At 41.1% G+C, this 22068-nt stretch overlaps 1 protein-coding gene across 12 annotated transcripts in view; it reads right to left on the bottom strand.

Moving 5' to 3' along the window:
- The window catches only part of LOC110976179 (LLGL scribble cell polarity complex component 2-like), an 89984-nt gene that overhangs the window by 49658 nt on the left and 18258 nt on the right, over positions 1–22068 (bottom strand). For all 12 annotated transcript variants that reach the window (XR_015426057.1, XM_022229245.2, XM_022229244.2 and 9 more), the window contains exons 4-5: positions 3965–4046; positions 48–157 (exon numbers count right to left, since the gene is read on the bottom strand). Coding sequence is in view for 11 of the 12 variants with exons in the window: in XM_022229245.2 (XP_022084937.2) it covers positions 48–157; positions 3965–4046 (192 nt within the window). In the remaining variant the exon portion in view is untranslated. The remainder of the gene's footprint in view (positions 1–47; positions 158–3964; positions 4047–22068) is intronic.

Here is a 22068-nt window from a genome sequence, read left to right as displayed (position 1 = left end):
AGTGCCCTCTCAAGGGTGTGTAAGAGAGCACCTGAGGGCCGACTGACCTTCCTTCCAGGGAGAAGGATTTGACCTCTTCAAGGACCGAGTTACCATCCTTGATGTTGACCTCCCACAGGTGCAAACTATTGTCCTGCAGTAAGCTGATGATGCGCCCCTGCACAAAACACCCAAGAACAGGTTGCCAAATTAAAATATAAGTCCCGGCGATGTGCATGCACTGCAGTGTACACAGACATAAGCTGTCGTAAAATTTTGAGGTAAAAATCACTGGAGTTTTGGGGGACAAGTTTGGTTCAAGTGCTGAGGATATAGTGGTTAAGTCTCACTTTAATTTCAAGGTACAGCCGTTCATTTTAAGTTCAACCATGTTCTCAGCATTACAATATCAGCACTATAAATATCAAATCAAATAAACTTATTTCCTCATGGTAAAAAGAGGGTTCTTGTGGTCCATGAACTCAGCCCACTGGAGTAGGAGTGCCTCTTAAGCTCACTTCCATTGGTAAATACATGTTTGCTTGACTGGGATCAGAATGTGAAACACTGACTTGTTCTTCGATGCAAAGATCACCTGCCCATTGTAAGGAAAAGTGACCAACATTCAGCTGTACACCACGATCCACATACAATGTGAGAGCCAATTTTTTCTGTTTCAAGTAGAACACAGAATTACTGAACAATTCCTTGAAATGGGATTTAACCCTCACCCCTCGGTTGTATGTAAAATCACGTTGAAATTCAAGGATTTGGGACTGTTGAGTTAAGCTTCAGATTTTATCCAAACAAGGTGTATACTAAAGAGAAACATAGTACCTTTAGGTATAACCACTTGAAATCTAGAGAACTCTTTATAGAATCCAGACTCTATTCAAGTTGTGAAAAGGTGACATTACATCCTGCATGTCAACTGAACCCAAACTACCCTCGACGATCAGTTGGTACCAATAGGTTCTTTTCTACCACCCTGGATCCTGTCCGCCCCTCCCCCAACCTCGGCTTCCAATTGCTACTGAGTGGCACTCAATGTAATGTGCGACATCCAAGCACCCTGCACTGAGTTTTCCACAAAACTATACCCTCAAAAAAGGGGGGCTACCTGTATTTCCCCTTCAAGCGGCTTGGGCTCAGCTCTACTTCATACTGTACATGTAAACTTGGCTACTGTTGAAAGCTTCAGAGCCTTTAGCAAGTGCAAAGAGGCTGGGAGAAACTGTGAGACAGAACAAGGCTCCTGGCAGACACACTGGTCGCATTGATAACTACTGTACTGTCAAGTTTGTCTATATGAACTATTGACTGGCACTGTTTCTTAACCTTGTCCCTAGCTGACACTGCCACATTTGCTGGTATCTACTTGTTAAACATGTAAAGACCGTGAAGGCTGTGGACTGAATACTTGTATCTATAGACAAGCACTGACGAGATCACTGACTTTCATGTGTAAAACTTGGATGCATCAGGGACTGCAATGCTTTGCATTTAATGGTGGTTCCTTGAACTGAATTATGAAACACATGCATGTACTGATAGCTAATACTGAGCTGACATGCTCACCAGGGTTGGCTGATTTAAATCACCATGAGTTTTTCAAAAAAATCATTGATTTAAATAAATATTAAAAAAGTCAAAAATGTTTCAATTTTTGAATTCTTTTCTACTGATTGGACATTTCTGCAGGTTTTGTACAGTTTCAACAACAAATCCCCCCTCTGTGAGCCTTCCAGTTCCAAGTACACGTGTTACACACAGTCTGGGTTGGCAAAATATTTTTTGTTCAATTCAATTCACTTGATTTGATTTAAATCGGCTTTTTGGATTCATAAGTGAATTTGATGCGAAGGATCTATAATCCTGATTCAATTTTACTTCATTGGAATTTCCCATTTCAGAGTGGTGAAGTATCAGAGCACACCTGTCTTTTATATACAGGTACACAAGTATTGTACTGAGATTAGTCATGTCAGTCATTATGCAGTGTAACTGAAACCACTAAATGCCCCTTAATAAAGTGATTTGTAATCAAGCCAAGTCATTGCTCTGTGGAGCTGCATCACAAACAAAATGAGACTACTTTCTGCACACAGAGCAAGGTAAAATACCAGCATTTTGTACGTACATGTACGTGCCTGTAGCTAGCAAGTAACAAAATACATGCACCTGTTGTTCATGGCATGTTTCTCACTAATTAGTCATTTGATGCATGTACATGTTCAGTGTATATACATTTAAGCACCCTATTAACAAATTCTTGTGAACTCTAGTTTTGTCAAAACTTGGAGTTTGGTTTAAAACCTAGTGTGTACTTTATCCTCGGTACATGAATCGATGCTTCAACTCGTCTCTGAAGTGAGTGTCTTCTCTGTGGGTACCGGTGCCTGCACTGGTACTGGTAAGTGTTATACTATAGCCATTTGCACAAGTTTAGGACCACCCATAGAAAATGCATTAACCTGAAGGAAAACCAAACTGAAACCAATCAATCATGGCAACTTACGTTTATTTTCAATGTGTAACCTTGGTTGAACATTTTTGACTACATTTCCATGATTTGACATGTTAACAGTCTAATATCCAGTGTTCCCTCCTTTATTTCTGATTGCTTAGACTGGCTTTTTTCACCCATGCTGCCTTACAGACAAAATGTCATACAAGTCCTGCCTTTGCAAAAAATTTCATTCAAATGGGTATATACATGTAGCACTACACTGTTTTGCAACACTGTAAAACATGATAAATAATCATTCAGTGAGACAATGTAATGCAGGCCCAGTGACAGAAATACCAATAAAACTCCAGGTGGTCTTACACTTTTGCAATTGACTGTACATGCACTTCACCCGGGCTAAGACATGGTGGTTTGTGAATTTAATCAAATTACTTGATTTAAATTTCTTAATACAAATCCAAATTTGTTTAATGTCATAACAAAATAAATAAATAAATAAATAAACAAAACTATTACAAGTGCAGCTAATTTGCTTGCTTTTGAATAGATTAATTGAGCCAACTTGTCTGAAATTTTTTCAAAAATAAAAAACTAAACCCTGATGCTCACTCATTTCTACTGGGCTATTCGAAGCAAAAATTCAGCCGACTAAAGACCATTAAATTATGATCCTGCCATATTTGTCTTGCTCCCTATAGTCCTGTCAGCGATAGTAATGCAACTTCACATACTGATATAAGGAAACAGACTATTTCTCCTTCCAGCCTCAGGCTGCATCTGAATCAGTTATCTAGAGCTAGGTCTAGGTCATCCCTCCATTGGAAATGTGTGGACACGCGTAGACAACAGACCTAGCCATAGCTGCGGAAGCCGATTTCGGACACGGCTTTTGTTTGGTTATATTGCTTTGAACAGTAGAAAAGCAAGATGGCCGTCCCAAGATGGTGGTCTACAGGCAGAGACTCCATGGAAGAAGCAGGGCAATGCTGTGTCCAAACTAGACTTCTGGAGCTCTGACTATGTCTACTCTCATCTTCATGCCCACACATTCCCAACCTGTGAAGACACAGACCTAGCCACAGACACAGCATTTGGACATGGACTAGTGAACTCTCCTTGATGAAAAAGAGTATTGGGATTAGTACAGGCTTGTGCTATAAAGTCAAGTAAGAGGCAGGTAAACGACAAAGCTTCAACTCTACGTTAATCTCACCCTTAGCCTGACTGTCAACAGTGACCTTACAATGTACCTTTTTGCCAATCAATAACTCAGCTCTCACAAGAGCAGGTCACTGCACTACTTATTGGCAAGTTGGCTTTCCATGTACACACCCCTGTAAATTTGTTAACTCTGACAGGAGATAAATCTCCCAAGGATCCAGAATTTTTTGCAGCCTTCCGGGGATGGTGTCAACAGCACATTTCTGTAAGTTTTCACCCAGGTTCAAGAAACTCTCTGAATTCTCCTTTATTAATGTTGATTTGGATCAGACTGATCCTAGTGGTTCAACTTACTTGCTCCGGGAGGAAGAAGAGCTGCCAGACAGCACTCTCGCCTTCATGGACACCAATGAACTCCACGCCAGGGGCTCCGTATCTGTGTCAAGGCTTGGGTTAAGGAAGAAGGCAGATTTGCCGAGAGCACAGCATCCTGGAAGGAAGCCAGTTCGGGTATCAAGATACAAAGGAGGAAGATCGAGATCAGAATGAGATCCAATTGCTTCTCTATCTCAATGTTTAACCCACGAACAAATTAACACCAGTATTTCCTCCTGTAAAAGTGACCACGTGAATCAGAACTTGCAAGAGCTATTTCAGAGTTGAATGCCTATAAAAGAATCTTGTGAAGTGTACATGTAAACTCACTAGAAATCCTTGACATTTTTCACCCAGCTAAGGAGCACTGTCATGCAGATACCAAAACAGGTGATGCATAAAAAAAAGGAGCTCAGTCTTCTCTTTCTATTGTAAACTAAAACAAAAAAGTAGAAAAAGGCCTAGGACTTGTTTCTGGGTATCCTCTCACAAGTAAGTCTAAAAAATAATAAAATTTGTCAGCAGTAAAACGTGGCGTGTAATCTGGTCTTCACCCATCTGGAGAAAGAGCCCTTAATCAAATCAAATTGTTAACGGATGCAGGAATGAGATTAGAAAGGCAACTGACCGACTATATTTGAAAGGTCAAACTTTACTTTTGTAAGCAGCTATCCAACCATTCATTAATTCAAAAACTGTTTCTCTCCGCATGAAGACTACAAGCAACAAATCACACAGGAAAGACAACCTGGGCACAGTGTGCCTCCATTCTAATACAGATGTAAGACATTTTGTTGAAATCTTATTCCCTGTCCAAAAAGAAAAATGTCCTGCTACACTCCCTAATTCAGCCTAATATCATCCATAAATATCCAGCAAAGCTATGTGTGGTCAGCACAAGGCGAGACAGAACGAAGCACAATCAATAGTCACAGTCCATGCCTTTGTGATCAATACCTCAGCAAAACAAGCGCCAAGGTTTTTGTTTTTGATGCTTTAGTCTTGCAGAAAGCTCTCGTGAATTATTCACCGGCAAGTGCAGGAGGTGTTTCTGCACATTACTTGCGTGCGGCTGAACAACAGAAAAATTTCTGTGCGCAAATATTTGAGACAAGTCCTGACTTGCCCCAGTGTTGTTATATCGCCTTCTGCCCCCAAGATCAAAAAGGTGAAAATAGCTAACTGATTTATCCCAAGGGCATTTCAATGCAAAATTACCATATGTGCATCTTTCTTAAAAACAGTACAAATTAATATTCTTTCCATGACTGAAAAACAGCTCCTGCACCTTTTACCTTCTTTTAAATCTAACACAATGTCCTGTATACAACAGACCTATTAACACACAGACTCGCATCTAATTATTACTGAACAACTGTTTTCTATCAAATATTTTGAGGAACTTACAATAAAATCACTTCTTCTTGTGCATATGTTTCAGTGATGGAAATAACTGGGTTCGCATTGCAAAAGGCGATACATTTTAGACGAAAAGCAAGACAAATCTGAAAACGATTAGCATTTTTTGCGAGTCAAAATTTCTGATGATTCACGCAAAACCACGACCGATGCTCGACATACCTGCGTGGCGACGCCTGGCCGGCTAGATTGCCGAAATTATTCCAACAACAGCGCAACGACCAATGTTCACTGAAAATGCCTGCCCAGCCGGCACGGTATTCGTGGTGCGCAACGGCCAGCCAAGACTGTGCGTAAATCAACGGCAAAAACATGCTGGCACTTACCCCGAGTTTCCATCGTTTTATACACGCAGCAACGGTGGTCTTGGGCACGAAGTTGCTGCAGTTTTGTGTCACTGCATGTAGTTCGTGCAGTAACGTACATGTGAGCGACACACGAACAGTACATGCACATGCGGTTGTTTTGGTAACACAAACTGCATGTTCTCGTACATGTACATATACACGCTGTTGTTTGACACTATTACACGTGCATGCTTTACCCACGCATTTACATTGCTACTAAAACTGTCAAACATGCTGAAAGTTCCGTCGAACCACACCATCAGGAATTGGCAGAATGACATGCCATGGTTGAAGCAGGAGCAGCAGTCTACAGGCCTGATTAACACATTCACTACAACCGTTGGAAAACGAACATTTTTATTACGCACATTGTTGCATTTGTTTTTGCTAGTCAATTTATTATTTAAATTGCTAATCAAATGACAATTTGATTAGCATCATTTGCTATTCATTTTCCCCCCCTTATTTCCATCACTGTGTTTACTTTGTCTGTTTTTTTTCCAAAGTAGATAAGAAGTCAGTTTGGCTAGGCTGTTCTTTCCCCGCCTTCCATTTTGGTTTCTCAGATTTCCTCAAGTCTCTGGGACAGGGTGTTACAGCACCACTTTTCCGTAATACACCGCTCAGGTCATGATATATGCACCGCTCAGGTCATGATATATGCACCGCTCAGGTCATGATATATACACCGCTCAGGTCATGATATATACACCGCTCAGGTCATGATATATGCACCGCTCAGGTCATGATATATGCACCGCTCAGGTCATGATAATGCATCACATTATCTTTCAGGAAGTAAATAACATTCTTAGCTGTTTGGCATTTAATGGTGTCTTTGTATCCATTCAAAAGCTGGCCACATGTCGTACATGTACATGCACACCGTCCATGTGCATTAGGTTTTACACTGACAATGTACGGTCTTAATATCAATTTACATCTCTGCTTATGGCTATACATGTACCGTAACCATAGCTGCTCACCGGTACATGTACTCATTTTTCAGCGTAAAATATTCTTCTCATTTTAGATCACAATTTACAAGATGAGTTGCCCACGAATGTGGAATTCTGTCATTCTGATTTTTATTAGAGTTTCTTCATGGTGAAGTATCACCCCAAATGTCTTCACACTATCCAGATAAAATTAACATCACAGATTTATTGCATTGCGATAAAATAAATACACATAAGGAGGCCTACATATTGCATTGCTTCATACCAACATGTATTCTGAGAAATGATGTGTACCTTTTGTTCTAATGGGGAACCCTTGGTTTCTTAGACAAACTTAAATAGAAATTGATAACATCTTTCATTCCTGGCACTCAGAGCATCAACCAACTGCGCCATGAATGAAGTTGGTCAAATTGTCAATTGAAGGGTACGTGTAATTGGTCGTCCCGAGTAGAGATCTAGGAAAGCCATGTGGGCAGCTCATTAGCAGCAGCAAGTCAAGCCCACAGGGCTCTCATCATCCCGTGTCTAACCCCTCATCCACCCGAGTGCAATAAAACTTCATTACCAAGTCTAATTGACTCCCACCGCAGGCATACAAATGCGCCCATTCTTAAATGAAGATTGTAGGGGCTAGTGTTTGACCTTTTGAATGCTTTGTGACCCTGATGTGACATGCACACACATGTAATATTGGGCTTCAAGGATTTACTCCAACAAACAGAAAAATCTGAAGGGGGGGGTATTTTGCATCACTGCAATATTCAAAAGGGATTTTTTTAGGCACATGTACTGTCAAAACACCTTTGTGTGGGGTAATTTTGTGTGGGGTAAGAGAACACTTCATGGGGAAAATCAAATTATTGCCTGCAATACTTCCACAATACTTGCAGTTCATACACGTCTGAATACACAGTAAATGTTGTAGACTGGAATTAAATGTTATACGTAGACCTGTACATGTATACATGTACATACTGGGCCAGAGATTTCAACTGCATGTAACTCTGTCAAGTCTCTACAGACACCCCAAGAAATCCAACTGGATCCAACAACAGCCTGTGTAGTCTGCTGAATCTTACAAAAGCCACCAGCAAGATCCATTCCGATCTCTTTACTCACTCCTCATCATTCAGACAAATCTGATAGATACTGCCAACTGTTGGGCTGTTTTATTTTGAATGCTCATCCGGGAAAAGACGGGGAGAAAAAGAAAGGAACAAAGGCCTCTGGAATCTGCTACAAAAGAAAAAAAAATCAAATTCAACCTCACAGGAAATAACTGAAATATGCATGTGCATTTGTCATCTTGGATGCCATTTTCCACCGCTTCCTTGACACAAACCACAGAACACTTGAGTAATGCACCTGCCTGGCCAGACAGAAATTAAAAAAAAGGGGGGGGAAGGGAAAAGTAGCCGCATGTATTTCTTGCAGAATTGCAGACAGAAAGAGCCCCTGAATATTACTGGATTCAAGTGCACACACAACCAGACAAAAACCAGGCCCGAGGGCCCCAGACTATCTGAATACTTAATGCACTGGTGAGGAGGCCAGTTCAAGACCCTCACTCGGCTCAAGACAGGTTTGGCAGAATGAACAAACATTCAATTTGGGAGACTGTGGGTCTGTCCCTTGACATTTCAAGCTTTGTATTGCAGTCGCTGCCAAGAGATCAGACTTGTTTCCCCAGATATCATGGCCTGCGACTATCACGCACAATCTAATCACACCATGGGATATTATCAAATCCAGACAGTGAATTTGCTTCGTTATTTCTCAGGTGTATATCTGAGGTAAAAGGTGACGGTGGAGCGCTTGAAAGGGGTGCTGGAGGAGAACAAAGAGGGTTTTTATAGGGGTGTGAGAAAGGCGCCCCAAAATCAAGCAGAGGTAACATAAGAAATGATCAAGAACAACACCAAATTAATACCACACATATGCTGGGTGTGAAACCAATACAAGAATTCAAATGGGAAGATAATTCCAAGCAAGCTGCTGCTGGACACAGGTGCCAGTCTAACATGACAGTGATTACAATCCTAACATCTGCTGCCAACATTTTTGGCTTGTGTTCACTTTGGAGATTTGGCACATTGCTGGACTAGAGCTGAATCAATTTGACTAATTCACTATTTGAATAGTCGACCTTCAATTTGATCAAATACTCGAATATTGGGTCGTACCAACCGGCAGATTGTTGATGAACAAACCTATATAAAATCAGTAGCAATAATGCACACAATTGTACATTATGATCAATATAATGGCTTCTCACATCTAGGAGTATCTCCAGCCACAATTTAGTAACATTTAAGAGATGAACAATACTTCTTGCCCTGTTGTTAAATTTTTATTCCTTTTAAATTGTTTAATGAATAATTCACTTTTTGAATCATTGTAAGATTTCTGCTTGAAACAAGCCTACATGTACATGTGCAATTTTTCTCATTTCGAAACAAAAGAAAATTTTCCTTTCCTTTTCATGAATTTCTCATTCAAATATTCAAATTTGAAAAATATTCGAATATCGATCAAATATTCGGTTATTCAGATATTCGGCACAGCCCTGTTTGGTTCAATGACCACACACTACAGATTCCTCGTTCATCCTGCTGATCACACTCATCCATTTCTGCTGGCAGTCTCCGCCAATCCCCAGCACTCAAGTAGTAATGGACAGGCACACTTCAAATGCTACCCAAAGAAAAAAATACTTTCTCCCACGATGATTTTCATCGGCATGATGTCCATGTTTCAAGCCAGAGGGTCTTTTATTGATTGTCAGATCTGAGGTTTGAGACACTGTCTACACAGCAAGAGGATCAGTTGGTGGTGTTGGCTTCTTTGTTTTTACTTGTTGGAAAGACAGGGATTGAAAAATACCCTGTATGACATGGCATTCTCAAATTTTAATTAATCGCATTTTTAGTATCTTCCCCGAGATACGACTTTATAGTGTCACACATCCTTTTGTCACACTGCTGTGTTTGGAATACACGAGTGAAGTAATGTATCACTTTCATCAACAAGAGAAATTCTTTGACAGGTAGAAACAAAGTGAGTTTTCCTTGTTAACATGTTGTCCCTGGTACCTTCTTCATTGCTCTTCACTGGTAACCCCTGCTCCAATCCATTCGGTGTAACATGGATTGGGTGAGTCCACATTGCTCATTAACCCTGTGGGTTTTACTTCGGGCATACCCACAGAGCTATACATAAAAACAAAAGCACTGACTCTTGTACCAAGTGATGCCTGCTGGGCGCATCCGTGTTAGTGCGCAAACCTATGGAAAACTTGAGATTTTGTATGGCTATTTACATATCCGCATCTGCATTCTAATTTACGATACGTCAACAACTGAATGCACAATCGGTAAATGAGCATTGTATTTTGCTCTGGGCCCCCAAAAAGACACAAACATGTACGCATATGCGCTACACATGAATTCTGCCATGATCTTTATTTACTCGGATTTTATCAGTAACCGATGCGCATGACAGCCGCTGTTCCAGAGTTGTCAACTCACTTAAAACACTGAGTGAATTAAGGAAGCAACTTTTTAATTTACCTGAACTTATTCATTGAAAGACATACATACAAAATCAAACGACCTTGCTCGAATGTTAGGGAACATTCGTTTTAAAATAATCGGCTATGCATGTAAATAAACATGTGCCATTGCACAGCAAAGGCAAAATACCGCAGATATGGAAAGTTTTTTAATCAGGAAGCTCCTAATTCTGGGAAGGTTGGATAATGAGATGGCACTGTACTTTGCAAAGATTCAAACAACTTTTCAGAAAACTGCAATTCTTGATCCAGAAGGGTGCACACAATGTCAGATGTACAATCTGTCATTCTTTCTCCCGCTGGTGGGAGAACAGCAAGATCCAGTCACTACTGTAACTCTGGAGGAAAGCTAAATTGACAGTGACAGAGGACCAATCTGGACTGGAGTAAGGCAGACAAGCCTGGAGGATGAACATCCCACTGGGCCAATTATCCACCTTGTCAACGCCCTGTAGGAGAAAAAAAAGGTTTGGACTGATGGAAAACCAAAACCACTGGTAACTGTTGTAACTTGGCACTGTAACTAAAATACAAGCAAAACATGTACAGTCAAAACAACTCTCTTCTCCTTGAATGCTCTCATGAGTAAGCCAAGTGGTGGATTAGAGGTAAAATGAGAATACATTGTTTGTTTTGAATAACAGTGGTTGGCAGCGGAACGGATTTATGTTACTAACCGAATAACGACTGTAAAAATCACAAACTTGTCCAAGAAAGGTCTTATTATAGAACATTGTAATCATAGGTGCAACACTGCTTGGAAAGCCCACAGGAATGCCAAGCAAAGCCCACACAAATTCCAGGCAAATTCCACCGGCACATCATGGCGACTTGGCCAACTTTTCAAGACACATTTTGGGAAACTGCAACCCCGTCCTCATCTTGAAGGAATGAATCCAAAAACTGCCAAGATTATACTTATTGCTAGTTCAGTGGCAAAGCGAGAACACTCACAAAATGTGTGGACTCTTAATTATCTGAGAAAAGCCCTTCATCCCTGTATAAAATCTTGGGGAGGGGGCTAATTAAGAATTAGTCTAAAATTACTGCCAGTAAATACATGGAAAAGGTCTGGTTTGAATAACATAATCAAGCACAGGTGTATTTACATGCAGCTGTGCCTGCATGGTCATTGTTGACATTGCACTGACAAATGATTTGCCCCGAGGTTGCTAATGATGGCAATGCATACAGACAAGAAATCAAACCATCGGCTACACCAGTGCAGTTTCCTTCCATAAATACAATTTCAACTCCAGTTACAGAGGGGGAAATTATCCTGTTCTAGGATCATGTCTGAGTGGATACCTGGGAGCTCGCTTGGGGGGGGACGGTGGAGGCCAAAGGTCAGGGCGGATGGTGAGGCATCCATGCTGAGGAGATAACATGATAAATCATCCCTGTTGATTTCATTCGCAGATGCTGAAAATGTGATCCGTCTGTGGTTGGAATTCATCCTCCCAGCAGGATACGCTGCCATCTTCTGGATTGCATCTCTCATAGCATTTCTCACTCCCACAGATTTTTTTTTTTTTAAATTTACAGTATTGCCAGAGCGGCCGAGGTAGTACCTGCCCGGAATTCCCCAAGGTGATGAAGCAGAAAACTTGATGAGCAGATATTTTTTCTTCTTCTACCGACTTCATTTTGTTCTATCATCGAGAGTAACGACACGCATGTAATAGCAGGAGATATGCTTGACATTTCTTACTGAAACGGGTTTGTAAATCTCTAACTGCCTGCCAAATTGTCTGCCTGCTGAACAGTTCAGACGCTAAGATTTATTTCAGAGAGAGCTAGAGAGTTCTGTGCAACAACTAGACTCCTGTCTAGATTCTCTTGGCAAAGCAGCAGGACTGCACCTTCAGTTGGGGTGTCACTGGGGGACACTTCTGCCCCCATGAGGCTGTGTCTGTCCAAAGTACTTGGATACAGCCACAAAAAAACACTCGGCCCAATGGGAGCCACTAACGAGTGGCTATAGGACTTTCTCGCTGATAGGTGTAAGTGTACTCTTGCTACGTGAAGTTGCAGCCTATGTGTACTCCTGACTTGGCGTCTGTCTCAAGCCCATGCTAACTGTATGTAACGTATCTGCTGAGAATGAGCGACTAGTATGTGTGCACATTCAGTTGAAATTTGGCCACTCCCACAATGCACTAGTAGTGTAAAGCAGGAACTACATTGTAATGCTCCATGCTATTGCCTTCCTTCACTCTTGGGAATGGGCCACATTGCACCCACCTTCATTCCCTTAACCCTAACAGTACCGGGCATTGTTTGGCTTAGAGTACTCAGTACTACAAAATACTATGCAACACTCTGAGCCTGAAGGACCTAGCGCTACAAATGACTATTTCTGGCTAGGTTTATTCCGTTGTTACTCGTACAGAGAACAATGAAACCATGCATTCATAGTACCACAGCACTGTATGGTACATCGTCTTCTCTATTGTATTTTATGGCTTCAGAGAATAATAATTTCATGTCCTCTTACAAGCGACAGGGCTGAGTACTACACTTTACTACTAAGTAGTACTTTGTAGCATTCGGGACTGTTAGGGTTAACAAACAGTTCCTGCTCTATCAAAAGATGGTCCTGTCCCATCTATAGTTCTTGTGACACTAGACTTGGATGTGTTACCTTACATTCTGGCTTGGATACATCAACACCGCAAACAAAATTCCAGTGGACACCAGAATGCTAAAGACTGAACTGCTAAACCTGAGTGTCCAACTTATTTGGTAATCCCATGTGTGGTTGACAGTGTGAGGCCTTCATATTTCACCTCCAGCTAAGACAAACAGTGTGCCCTCTGGCTGACCTCCCAACACCCAGCCAGTCCATTAGCTGCCAAGTAGAGGACCTGGGACATCCGATTGTTTACATGTACTTGTTAAATAGCCCCAGTGTTTGATGAGATGAACAGGATACTTGGTCACAAGAACAGGCTTCCTCAAGGGGAAAAATGGGCTGATTACAGGAGAGACAGAGGAGGCTGGCATGAGTCCATGCTTAGAAATTGACCTCTGGAAATGAAAGACCAACAGTAAAAAGTTGCATAAATTTTTCATGTAGGCCAAGTTAAGAAAAAGTCAACCAGAAAACACACAGCTTGAAAGAGGATACACATGGTACAGTCAATAATGTTTGGTTAAAATTGTGAAACGTTTTTTCATAAATGACACGGCACCCCCCCTACATAGGGTGGGTTACCCCAGAGCCTAATTACCCTAAGTGCCTACTCATGTGACACTGCAGTAGCAATGTAACCAAAACAAAGTATTAAGTTTTGATGAAAAGCCCAGGTCAAAGTGATAGATCTTGCTGCCTCCTCCTCTCGATAAATCAGAAATCTGCCAAAGTCGGGGTATCTTTCTCCGGTTTAAGAAGCAGTCTGAGAACACGCTCAACTGAAGCACTAGCCGACTTCACGCCAGCCGCTAGGCAAGCGTGCAAACTATCTGGAGGGGAAAAAAACTGAAGACTAATATCTTCCAATAAACAAACCTGGACAAAGAAAAAAAGATGATATCATAAATCATCTTTCTGTCTGGGGAAGATACACAAAGCCCAGCATTGGTTCCATTCTGGACATTCCGGGGTAGGATAGGCTGATGAGGGGGGGGGAGGAAGTGAAGACGTAGAGTCAAAGAGGGTCATGTCTGCCTGAACCAGAACAGTGCAATTATACCGGGGGTCATCTGCACTGCAAACGAGGCAGCCATTTATCAAGAAGGGCCTAACAGCACATAACGTGCACCTCTTCTACGTTTGATGCATGGGGCCAACGTTAGAAGTGAAAGTGCATCATCAAAATTTATGTGCTTTTTTCAATCACCTGACAAGTTTCGGGATTAAAAAAAAGAAAAACTGCGACAGAGCCAATCACACAATTAAAAAAAAAATAATCCAGATTTGCTTCTCCAGTAGTTACTCAACCCAACCTGCAAAATCAGGCAGAACCTACGTATGTGCACATCTTTTGATTAAAAAGCAAACATTAGGTGCTGAACCAAGAGCCTTATTTCAATACATGAGCACTTTAAAAATTGTAACTTTGAAAAGTGGCTTGCTCTTGTGTGCTTGTAGCAACAATTACCTGTTCCCTAAATGTACATTAAGAACATTCCAATGTCAGTCTGTGGTTAAGAAAGTGCTAATATGTATTATTAGTAGTACCGGTACTTAATTAGTGTTATAATTTTGTTTTTAATTTAACACTGGGAAACAGAGCTATTTTTCTTGTTGGCCAAACAGGACAAAAGCTTTCACCTTCACCTTCTGAAGGACACTCAAACTGCAGCTTATCAAATACTTGAAATTAGCAAGTCAAAGTGACGCAGCCAATTGGAGCACGCAGAGCTCTCTGATCCATGTGGAAAACAATACAGGTGAGATCTGTAAAGCCAGTTTCAATGCATTGCGGAGAAATCCAATTTCCTCTCACATTTCCTGTATTGCTCCAGTGTTCAACAGCATCTCCGGTGTCGTCCTCAACATTCAGATGAAGGGATGCAATCAATTTGCATTGGTTGAATAGTGGATGAGACTCAGTCATTCCTCCCTGTCTCAGAGTATATGGATTTGTATCACGGTGTACTAATAACCACCCTTTGTTTAAATATCAGCACAAAGTACATATTAATTCAATTCTTTATTTGTTTATTTTCCACTAGAGCCAAAATAAATATCAAAGATTTGTTCTGCTTTGGAGTCGTGGATATTATTTCACGGTACGGTACATGTACTAAGAAAACACTACTCTGCCTGTTTCGGGATTACTCCCATTGAAAAATTGAAAATCAAATCAGAGAATTTTCATTGTTTTGCAGACAGGCAATTTCTCAAATCAAAATCTTTTAGTGTGTATGGTATCACTGTAACTTTTTTTCTGCTTTCTAACATTTTGCAACTACTTTCTGCAACTCTGATGGAGTAACAGAAATGATTTCCCCCTGAAATTGCAAGATAAAATTACCCCTATCTCTGCAGTCATCACATATTTCTTTCAAAATCCTTAACGAGACAAACAACTGGTCCTAACTTTCACGAGTGATTTGGTTACTTCCTAACAAGCCCTTTTAATACAAGCAGAGATGCACCGCCATCATGTGCCTAGGCCAAACATGACAGCAACACTGCTCGGGTGAGCTTTCATTACAAAAATGAATGGTACATCAGTTTACAGTCAGTACTGGAAATGTGATTACGCTGTTACACGCTTCATTACTTTGGCACTGCATCAGTTCTCGTCACGTGCATGACTGCTGTGCTGCAAAATGTGCAAATGCTGCACACACCATATGGACATGTCTGGGCCACGGTCCGTTTGCAGTGTGAATACTTCTCACTTGAAGGAATCGTGGGCAAAGCGGGAGATTGGGATCCGCCCAGTCATGGGTGAATCATGATCCTCAAATGCATAATGAGCATACTTTTTGTACACATAGGTGTTTAGGAAATCATTTGTGAACGGGCCTTGTTTAGTTCTTTTGTTTTGCTTGGGAGGGGGGAGTAGAAGTTTATTTTTAGGATGTGATGTATTTAGGGATCTATTTAGGGGTGGGGAGAAGGGTGGGTCAAGAAAGGTGCCGTGTTGGGTGTTTGGCGGGGTAAAGTAAATAGTTGCATGAAACACAGGAGGTTTAAAGCCAGAAAATCATAGTTTTTGTCAATGAACACATGCTTTGCTCTGCAACTTGAAAAAGGCAGCCCTGTTGCCAAGCATGCACAGGTGCCAGTCTGGAGTATGCTTCCGGGGTGATAGTGAAAATCCCTTTTGACAACAAAGTTTAACTTGCACTGATCCACATTCCAATTACTTGCTACTTGCATCTGATATCCTCTTCTTTCAGTTTGTAACGCATGTACATGTACAGGTGACTTTCACCGGTGTGTTGTCAGTATTACCCATTGATTCAGATTCCTACAACAGCTGCATTCACCCAACACAAACTTGGCTTTCTCCAAAAGCAGCAGCATTCTGGCTGGATATATTTTGCAGACTGACTGAGGCTGTTATTTACCTTCTTTCAAGACGCTCAAAGATCATTTGTTGGTCCCATTTTTGTGATGTTACCCATGGTGCAAGCTACCTTTAATGACAACGGCGATGCCAGACAACTACATCTATCAACCTCATGTACTGAGTCAGGGACATTCGTTGGTGTACTTGGCGCAGATGTACCATTTCCAGATAATGAGGACAGTAATGATGTTTCTAAAGCTGAAAACAAATGCAAAAAGTCATGCAAAGCGCCCTCATGAGTAACTGCTCTGACAGCTCAGTTATTTCTCCCACAGTCTCGACATCCAGGTCGGGATTTTGGTCTCCTTACTTTGGATATCATCCCTTCTATACAAAAGGAAAACTATAATTCCATGAAACTTGGATACACATGTACCTGTAAGTACAAAATACTTTCACTTGATTGAACAATTATTTGGGGGGGCTGGAGCCAAAGGCAACATTAGACATGAAGCAGAGGTTTGAAAACATGACCAAAATATTACTACAGGTAGAAGCAGGGAAAATTATACAAGGAGATCACAGGCAGAGCAGTTGCCTCATTCGCATATCACTCTTCGGCAGAATCCTGAGGCACTGATGGAGATAGAAGGCCAGGGAATGACTTTTCACACCTGCGTGCAGCTCAGTAATTCATGCAGGGCAAACAAACAGTGCCCGGGCTTACAGACGAGTGATGGGAAAGCGGTTGACATGAACTATGCTGTGAGAGTGGATTAAGCAGTCCTTACAGTTTTGTTGAAGTGTAGGGGGGAAAAATTGATAGACCAGCTTGAACAGAGCGACCGCTGTTAAACATATTAAATAATGGTAGTCAAAATGACTGGGTTATTGCTGTAATTACAATGTATCGGATTAAAAAAAATCACTTTCTTTAGCATTTGGCACATATGTGTCCATTTATAAGAGAACACAGTGGCGGCATTGTGCACACTATTAAGATGTTTCTAACAATCACGTAGCCCACCAACTGACAAATGTTAAGACAACACAGAGTATCTTGACTGTGTCAGTGTGTCAAAAATGCATCAACAATGGGCAGATGGGCACGTCCTAAGGCGAGACCACTTGTGGAGTACCAATGGAGCATTCCATTCCAGTCTCATTCAAACAAAAAAATCTTGACTGGGAAATACTGAAAAGCAGCTTGGGAGTTCAGTAGCAGTGAGGCCTACAGTGCATTCCATCCGTGGTCCCATGGTTAAACTACCTGTACAGTAAATGTACACATTCACATGCATGTACAGGAGTATTGGAAACTCTCTATATCAACATGTGAAGTCTGCATGGAACAATCAATGGATGACTTCTAAGAACTGAACGCAGGAATCTATTCTGACTCATAGTGATTCACCTGTGTACAATACCAGCTTCAGTACCTGCAACCTGACAGTGGTAGCCATACACGGCATTCCAATCAGCATTACATTAATTTGTTAGATGATTTTGCATTTTTTTTTTAAAGCAAGCATTAAAACATGAATGCCAAGAACTGCAATAATGAAAATATACTAATTACACCTGCAGGCTGCAGGTCAGCGTCAAGTGCATAGCTCACGGACTGCTTCAGGGACAGCGCAAGTCAAACTAATCTCAGGGTTTTGATGGTGAAATCCCCCCCCCAAAAAAACGAGCCTGAATCATACACAGTACGAATACAGAATAGGCTTGGGGTTACGTATTCTTTTTGATACGGAACTTGTCACGGTGATGCAGCTCACACTAGATTAAAATATAATTACATATAAATTAAACGAACAGAAACATAATCACAAAATGACCACAGGCCCTCCACTAAAGAATATGCATACATACAGGTACCTGTACATGTACATGTAGGCTTGCGGCAAAATTCTGACCATGAACTTCTTTAACCTGATGGAGGCTTAAAACGTGCAGTTAATGAAATCTAAAGATCCTATCATGTTGATCAACATGTACCCCTGTAGGTATGGCCTTGGTCTAGTGCAATTATGAACTTGGCAGCTGGTGGTTTAGATGGATTACAGAACATTTTGTTCTTCTTTGTTAAACTTTAATGAGGGTTTTGGGTTAAATCTCTTTTGAGAGGTCAAAAAAAGCAACAAGGACTGGTTATCAGTCTTTTTTTGGGGGGGAGGATAAAATGACAAATGGAGAACTCCTCACGTGACTTATCTACAGATGCTGAGGCAAAAAAATATAGCCATCTATGAAAAAGATAACAACCATTTAATTGCAAATTGGAGATCTGCCCTGAATCACATACAATGATGACATAAATGGCATGTTTGCAATGTGTTATTCAAACAAAGCCACTGGGGAAAAAAATTAGTTAACTGAACACACCTTTAAAAATTTTTGTTCCCAGTCCTACACACATGTACAAGAATACGTACTGTACATGCATTTACATGTAACACAAATTATCCCAAATGCTCTCAAGGCCAACACTTACAGTTTTACAGTATTTGATCGAATCAGGATTTAAACAGTAATCCTGATGCGAGGCATGTAAATGCATCCATACAAGATGTGGCTCATCTAAAAAGCTTCCCTACCAGCGCAAATAGCGCAGCCACTTTCCACGGCAGCGCACGTGGATATTTTAGCAAATGTACAATATTTCCATTGTTTGTGTAAAATGGCACCCCTTAAGAAATTCAAGTGTGCTTTCTCACACTAAATCAGTACAACTGGCACAATCTAAACCACTGCTGTCTTACGTACAGTAGTTTGTACATGTAGGTCCCAATTTTCCTTAAAAATACGAGTACATCACATTTACTGAGTACATGTACAATTACCAGCATCCGGTACTGCTTCAGTGCACAGTGTTAGATGCTGAAGGATACTGGAAACCAAGCACTCTTGGCAGAAGGGACTAGTGTGCTGAAGACTAAGACTAAGGATACAAAAACTCAGCCCTACCAATATGAAGCAGGTTCAAAATGTATGAAGTATGAATTTGAAGCAACTTGTAAGCTCTAAACCATGTGAAAATTAGACTTGTACATGTAAGTGCATGTGCTATGAGTACATGTACATGTACATGTAAAGTGCACAGCACAGCTAAGCTTAGCAGGTTTATGTAGGCCTACTACACAATATGCTGAAAGGACCTGGCTTAATGTACATGTACATGTATGGATATTGTACTCCCAGGGGCTTGTATGACTGTAAGGTCAAGCCCCGCCCTATTTAAGTCAGGAGGCACAAGCGTTTCACATATCAATAGGCCCTGCCAAAACCTGATTATACAAAGGTTGACAGCCCCACGCCATTGAAAGACACTGTTCTTTACCCTGCATATATGAGCCAGAATAATTTCAGCTCTCAGCAGGTGGGCAGAAGAATGGAGAAATGGCAGGTTGGTACATTATTCTTTGGGTTACCTGGTCTCATTTCATGAATGAAATCAGACAGGGTTGGGTTCTACCATTATGAAATAGCCCTCATGATTACACTGGTACAGCAAGGACAACACACTGGGTTCCTACCCTACTAGGGTACCTGACTCCTACATGCCCCTAATGTTTAAACAACAGAAATGGATGATTTATGATCATAACATAGCCTGGTCATGTCTGTCAACATCAAACAAACCTGTGGGACTTCAGTCAAAAACATACATGTACATGTATGACCTCCCAGATGAACTCCCCAGGAGGGATAAACTCTGGCTAACTTCTTGTGTTATCAGCACTGGGGCTACAATTTTCTCTGGACTATTTTCCACTAAGATAAAAAAGGTCTGTTTTAGGAAAAGCTTCTGTACACCAGATGAGTTTGAGGAGCAAAAAATGAAAATTTAACCCCCCCCCCGCAGATTTTTGGAGCAATTGTTATTGTGAAATGACACTGAGTGTCATTTCAGTATAGGTTTAAATGTCAAAAAAGGCAGTGGTGCTAAAACTAAATTGGAAATGCAGCTGGTAATAACAATGCAAACTGAACCCCTGGGAAGGTGGAAACTGTGCCCGAACCAGAGAGAATACGCAGCGCCAATTGGCACAATGGAGAATGTACCGTACCAGACGAATACAAGGGGACAATTCTCATTGACATGTATGCATTAAAAAGGGCACCATTAATATTGATGACTACTTGTAGTCTGCACTGCCTGCAGCCACAACAGTGTAAAGGCCCGTGTAGGCTTACAGGTTTAAACCGCCCAAAGCTAGTGCAAGATATTTGTGGTGACTCAGAAAATTCCTAGAAGTATCTAGGATGGAAATGACATTGGAATTTGTCACATACTGTACATGCACCTCTATCAGGTAATGATGGGCTTTATACATTGTTCATATTGGTGGAGAAAGAAACTACCTTTGTACCTTTGTAAATTTACATTAGCCAAAGAATAATGAAATCAGGGGTTTTCCAAATTGGTTTGAAAACAGATTAAGCCAACCTATATTTGTGACTACCCCAAAATAAAAAGGGGTTTTTGAGAGTTTCCAACTGATAATTTAGAGTGCAATATTCAACAATGCTGTTTTATTCTCTGCAGATCATAAGGATTGAAGGCATTCATTCAGGGAGGTAGCTTGGGGCTTACATGAACGAATAAAATTGACGGAGTGCACAAGTATGGGAATAATGCTTTGAAAAGCTTGTCAGATTTGTGGGGAAAATACCCTGAGTAAATAGGAACAGAGAACTCAGAAAAAATCCGAATGAATATAGAACTAGGTTGACCCGCTTTCCATGGGTATGCATTTTTATTTTATTCATGAGAAGGAAACACTCCCAGGCAAATTTAGCACCCAATGAGAAATGGGTACGAAGGAATCCTTATACAAACCAGTAATCCGCAGTGGTATTTAGGTTCTTTCATCTGTAAATGAACTGGGAAATTGACCACACTGATCTTACTTGCACTAAGAGGGGGGCGGGTTAGATGTCCTTTAATGAGGTACAGTCAGTTGAATAGCAAAAGTCAAAAAGAACGAGGAGCAGAATGAAAGATCTTTGTTCCTTACTTGGGTAAGCCTGCTATAGGTAAACAAATACGCTGACATCAACTAAAGTAAGCTGGTTTGTACATGTACGCTGACATCAACTACAAGCAAGTAAGCTGGTAATGTACATGTGTACAGTTTGTACATGTATGCAGCAGTAATTCTCATCTCTTTCCCAGGATATTCTTGAGCCATTATCCAGAGGTACATGTACATACAACCCCACCCCACTTCATGTAAGTACATGTATGGTCTGGTTTGGCAGTGCTCCAAGGTACACATAATCTTTTTGTACATGTAGTCCATGTGATGAAAATGTACTCAACGGCACCGTGTGAGCACATGTCCTCAGAACACATTTTTCTTACTTTATTCCTGAGGAAATTTATTGGATTAGAACACTGAAAGTGCATATGCATCACTTTAAATTAGCTGTGGAGAGCTTGATCATCTAAACAGGGACCTTCCTTGCTCCAACTTGCAGCAGACTGAAGGATTAGGAAGGGAGAACCACAGCTTCTGGAAATATGAGACATTGCGACTGGGCCAGGTCAAGAGTTGGCAGCTGTCTGCCTTGGGAAACCTGCGCCAATTTGGTTTCGGGAGGTGGCTGATGGTGAACGGACCGTTCTTTTCTGCAAGCAGATTTTTGCACTATTCAGATTGTGCACTGAACTGGACAGGGTAATATTCTCGCCAGTAGGTGGAATTGGAATGCGGACCATAGTGGTACGTCACATGCGGATTTTGAAGTTAGCAAAAACTGACATAAAAAAGGCCACAATCTTGACACCCCCCCCAAAAATCTA

The sequence above is a fragment of the Acanthaster planci genome, linkage group LG07 (genome assembly GCF_054643075.1).
Source record: "Acanthaster planci isolate LZ-2023a linkage group LG07, COTS_SCS, whole genome shotgun sequence".
NCBI classification, from domain to species: domain Eukaryota; kingdom Metazoa; phylum Echinodermata; class Asteroidea; order Valvatida; family Acanthasteridae; genus Acanthaster; species Acanthaster planci.
Note: the sequence above shows the minus strand (reverse complement) of the source record. Positions and strands in the feature narration are given on the sequence as shown.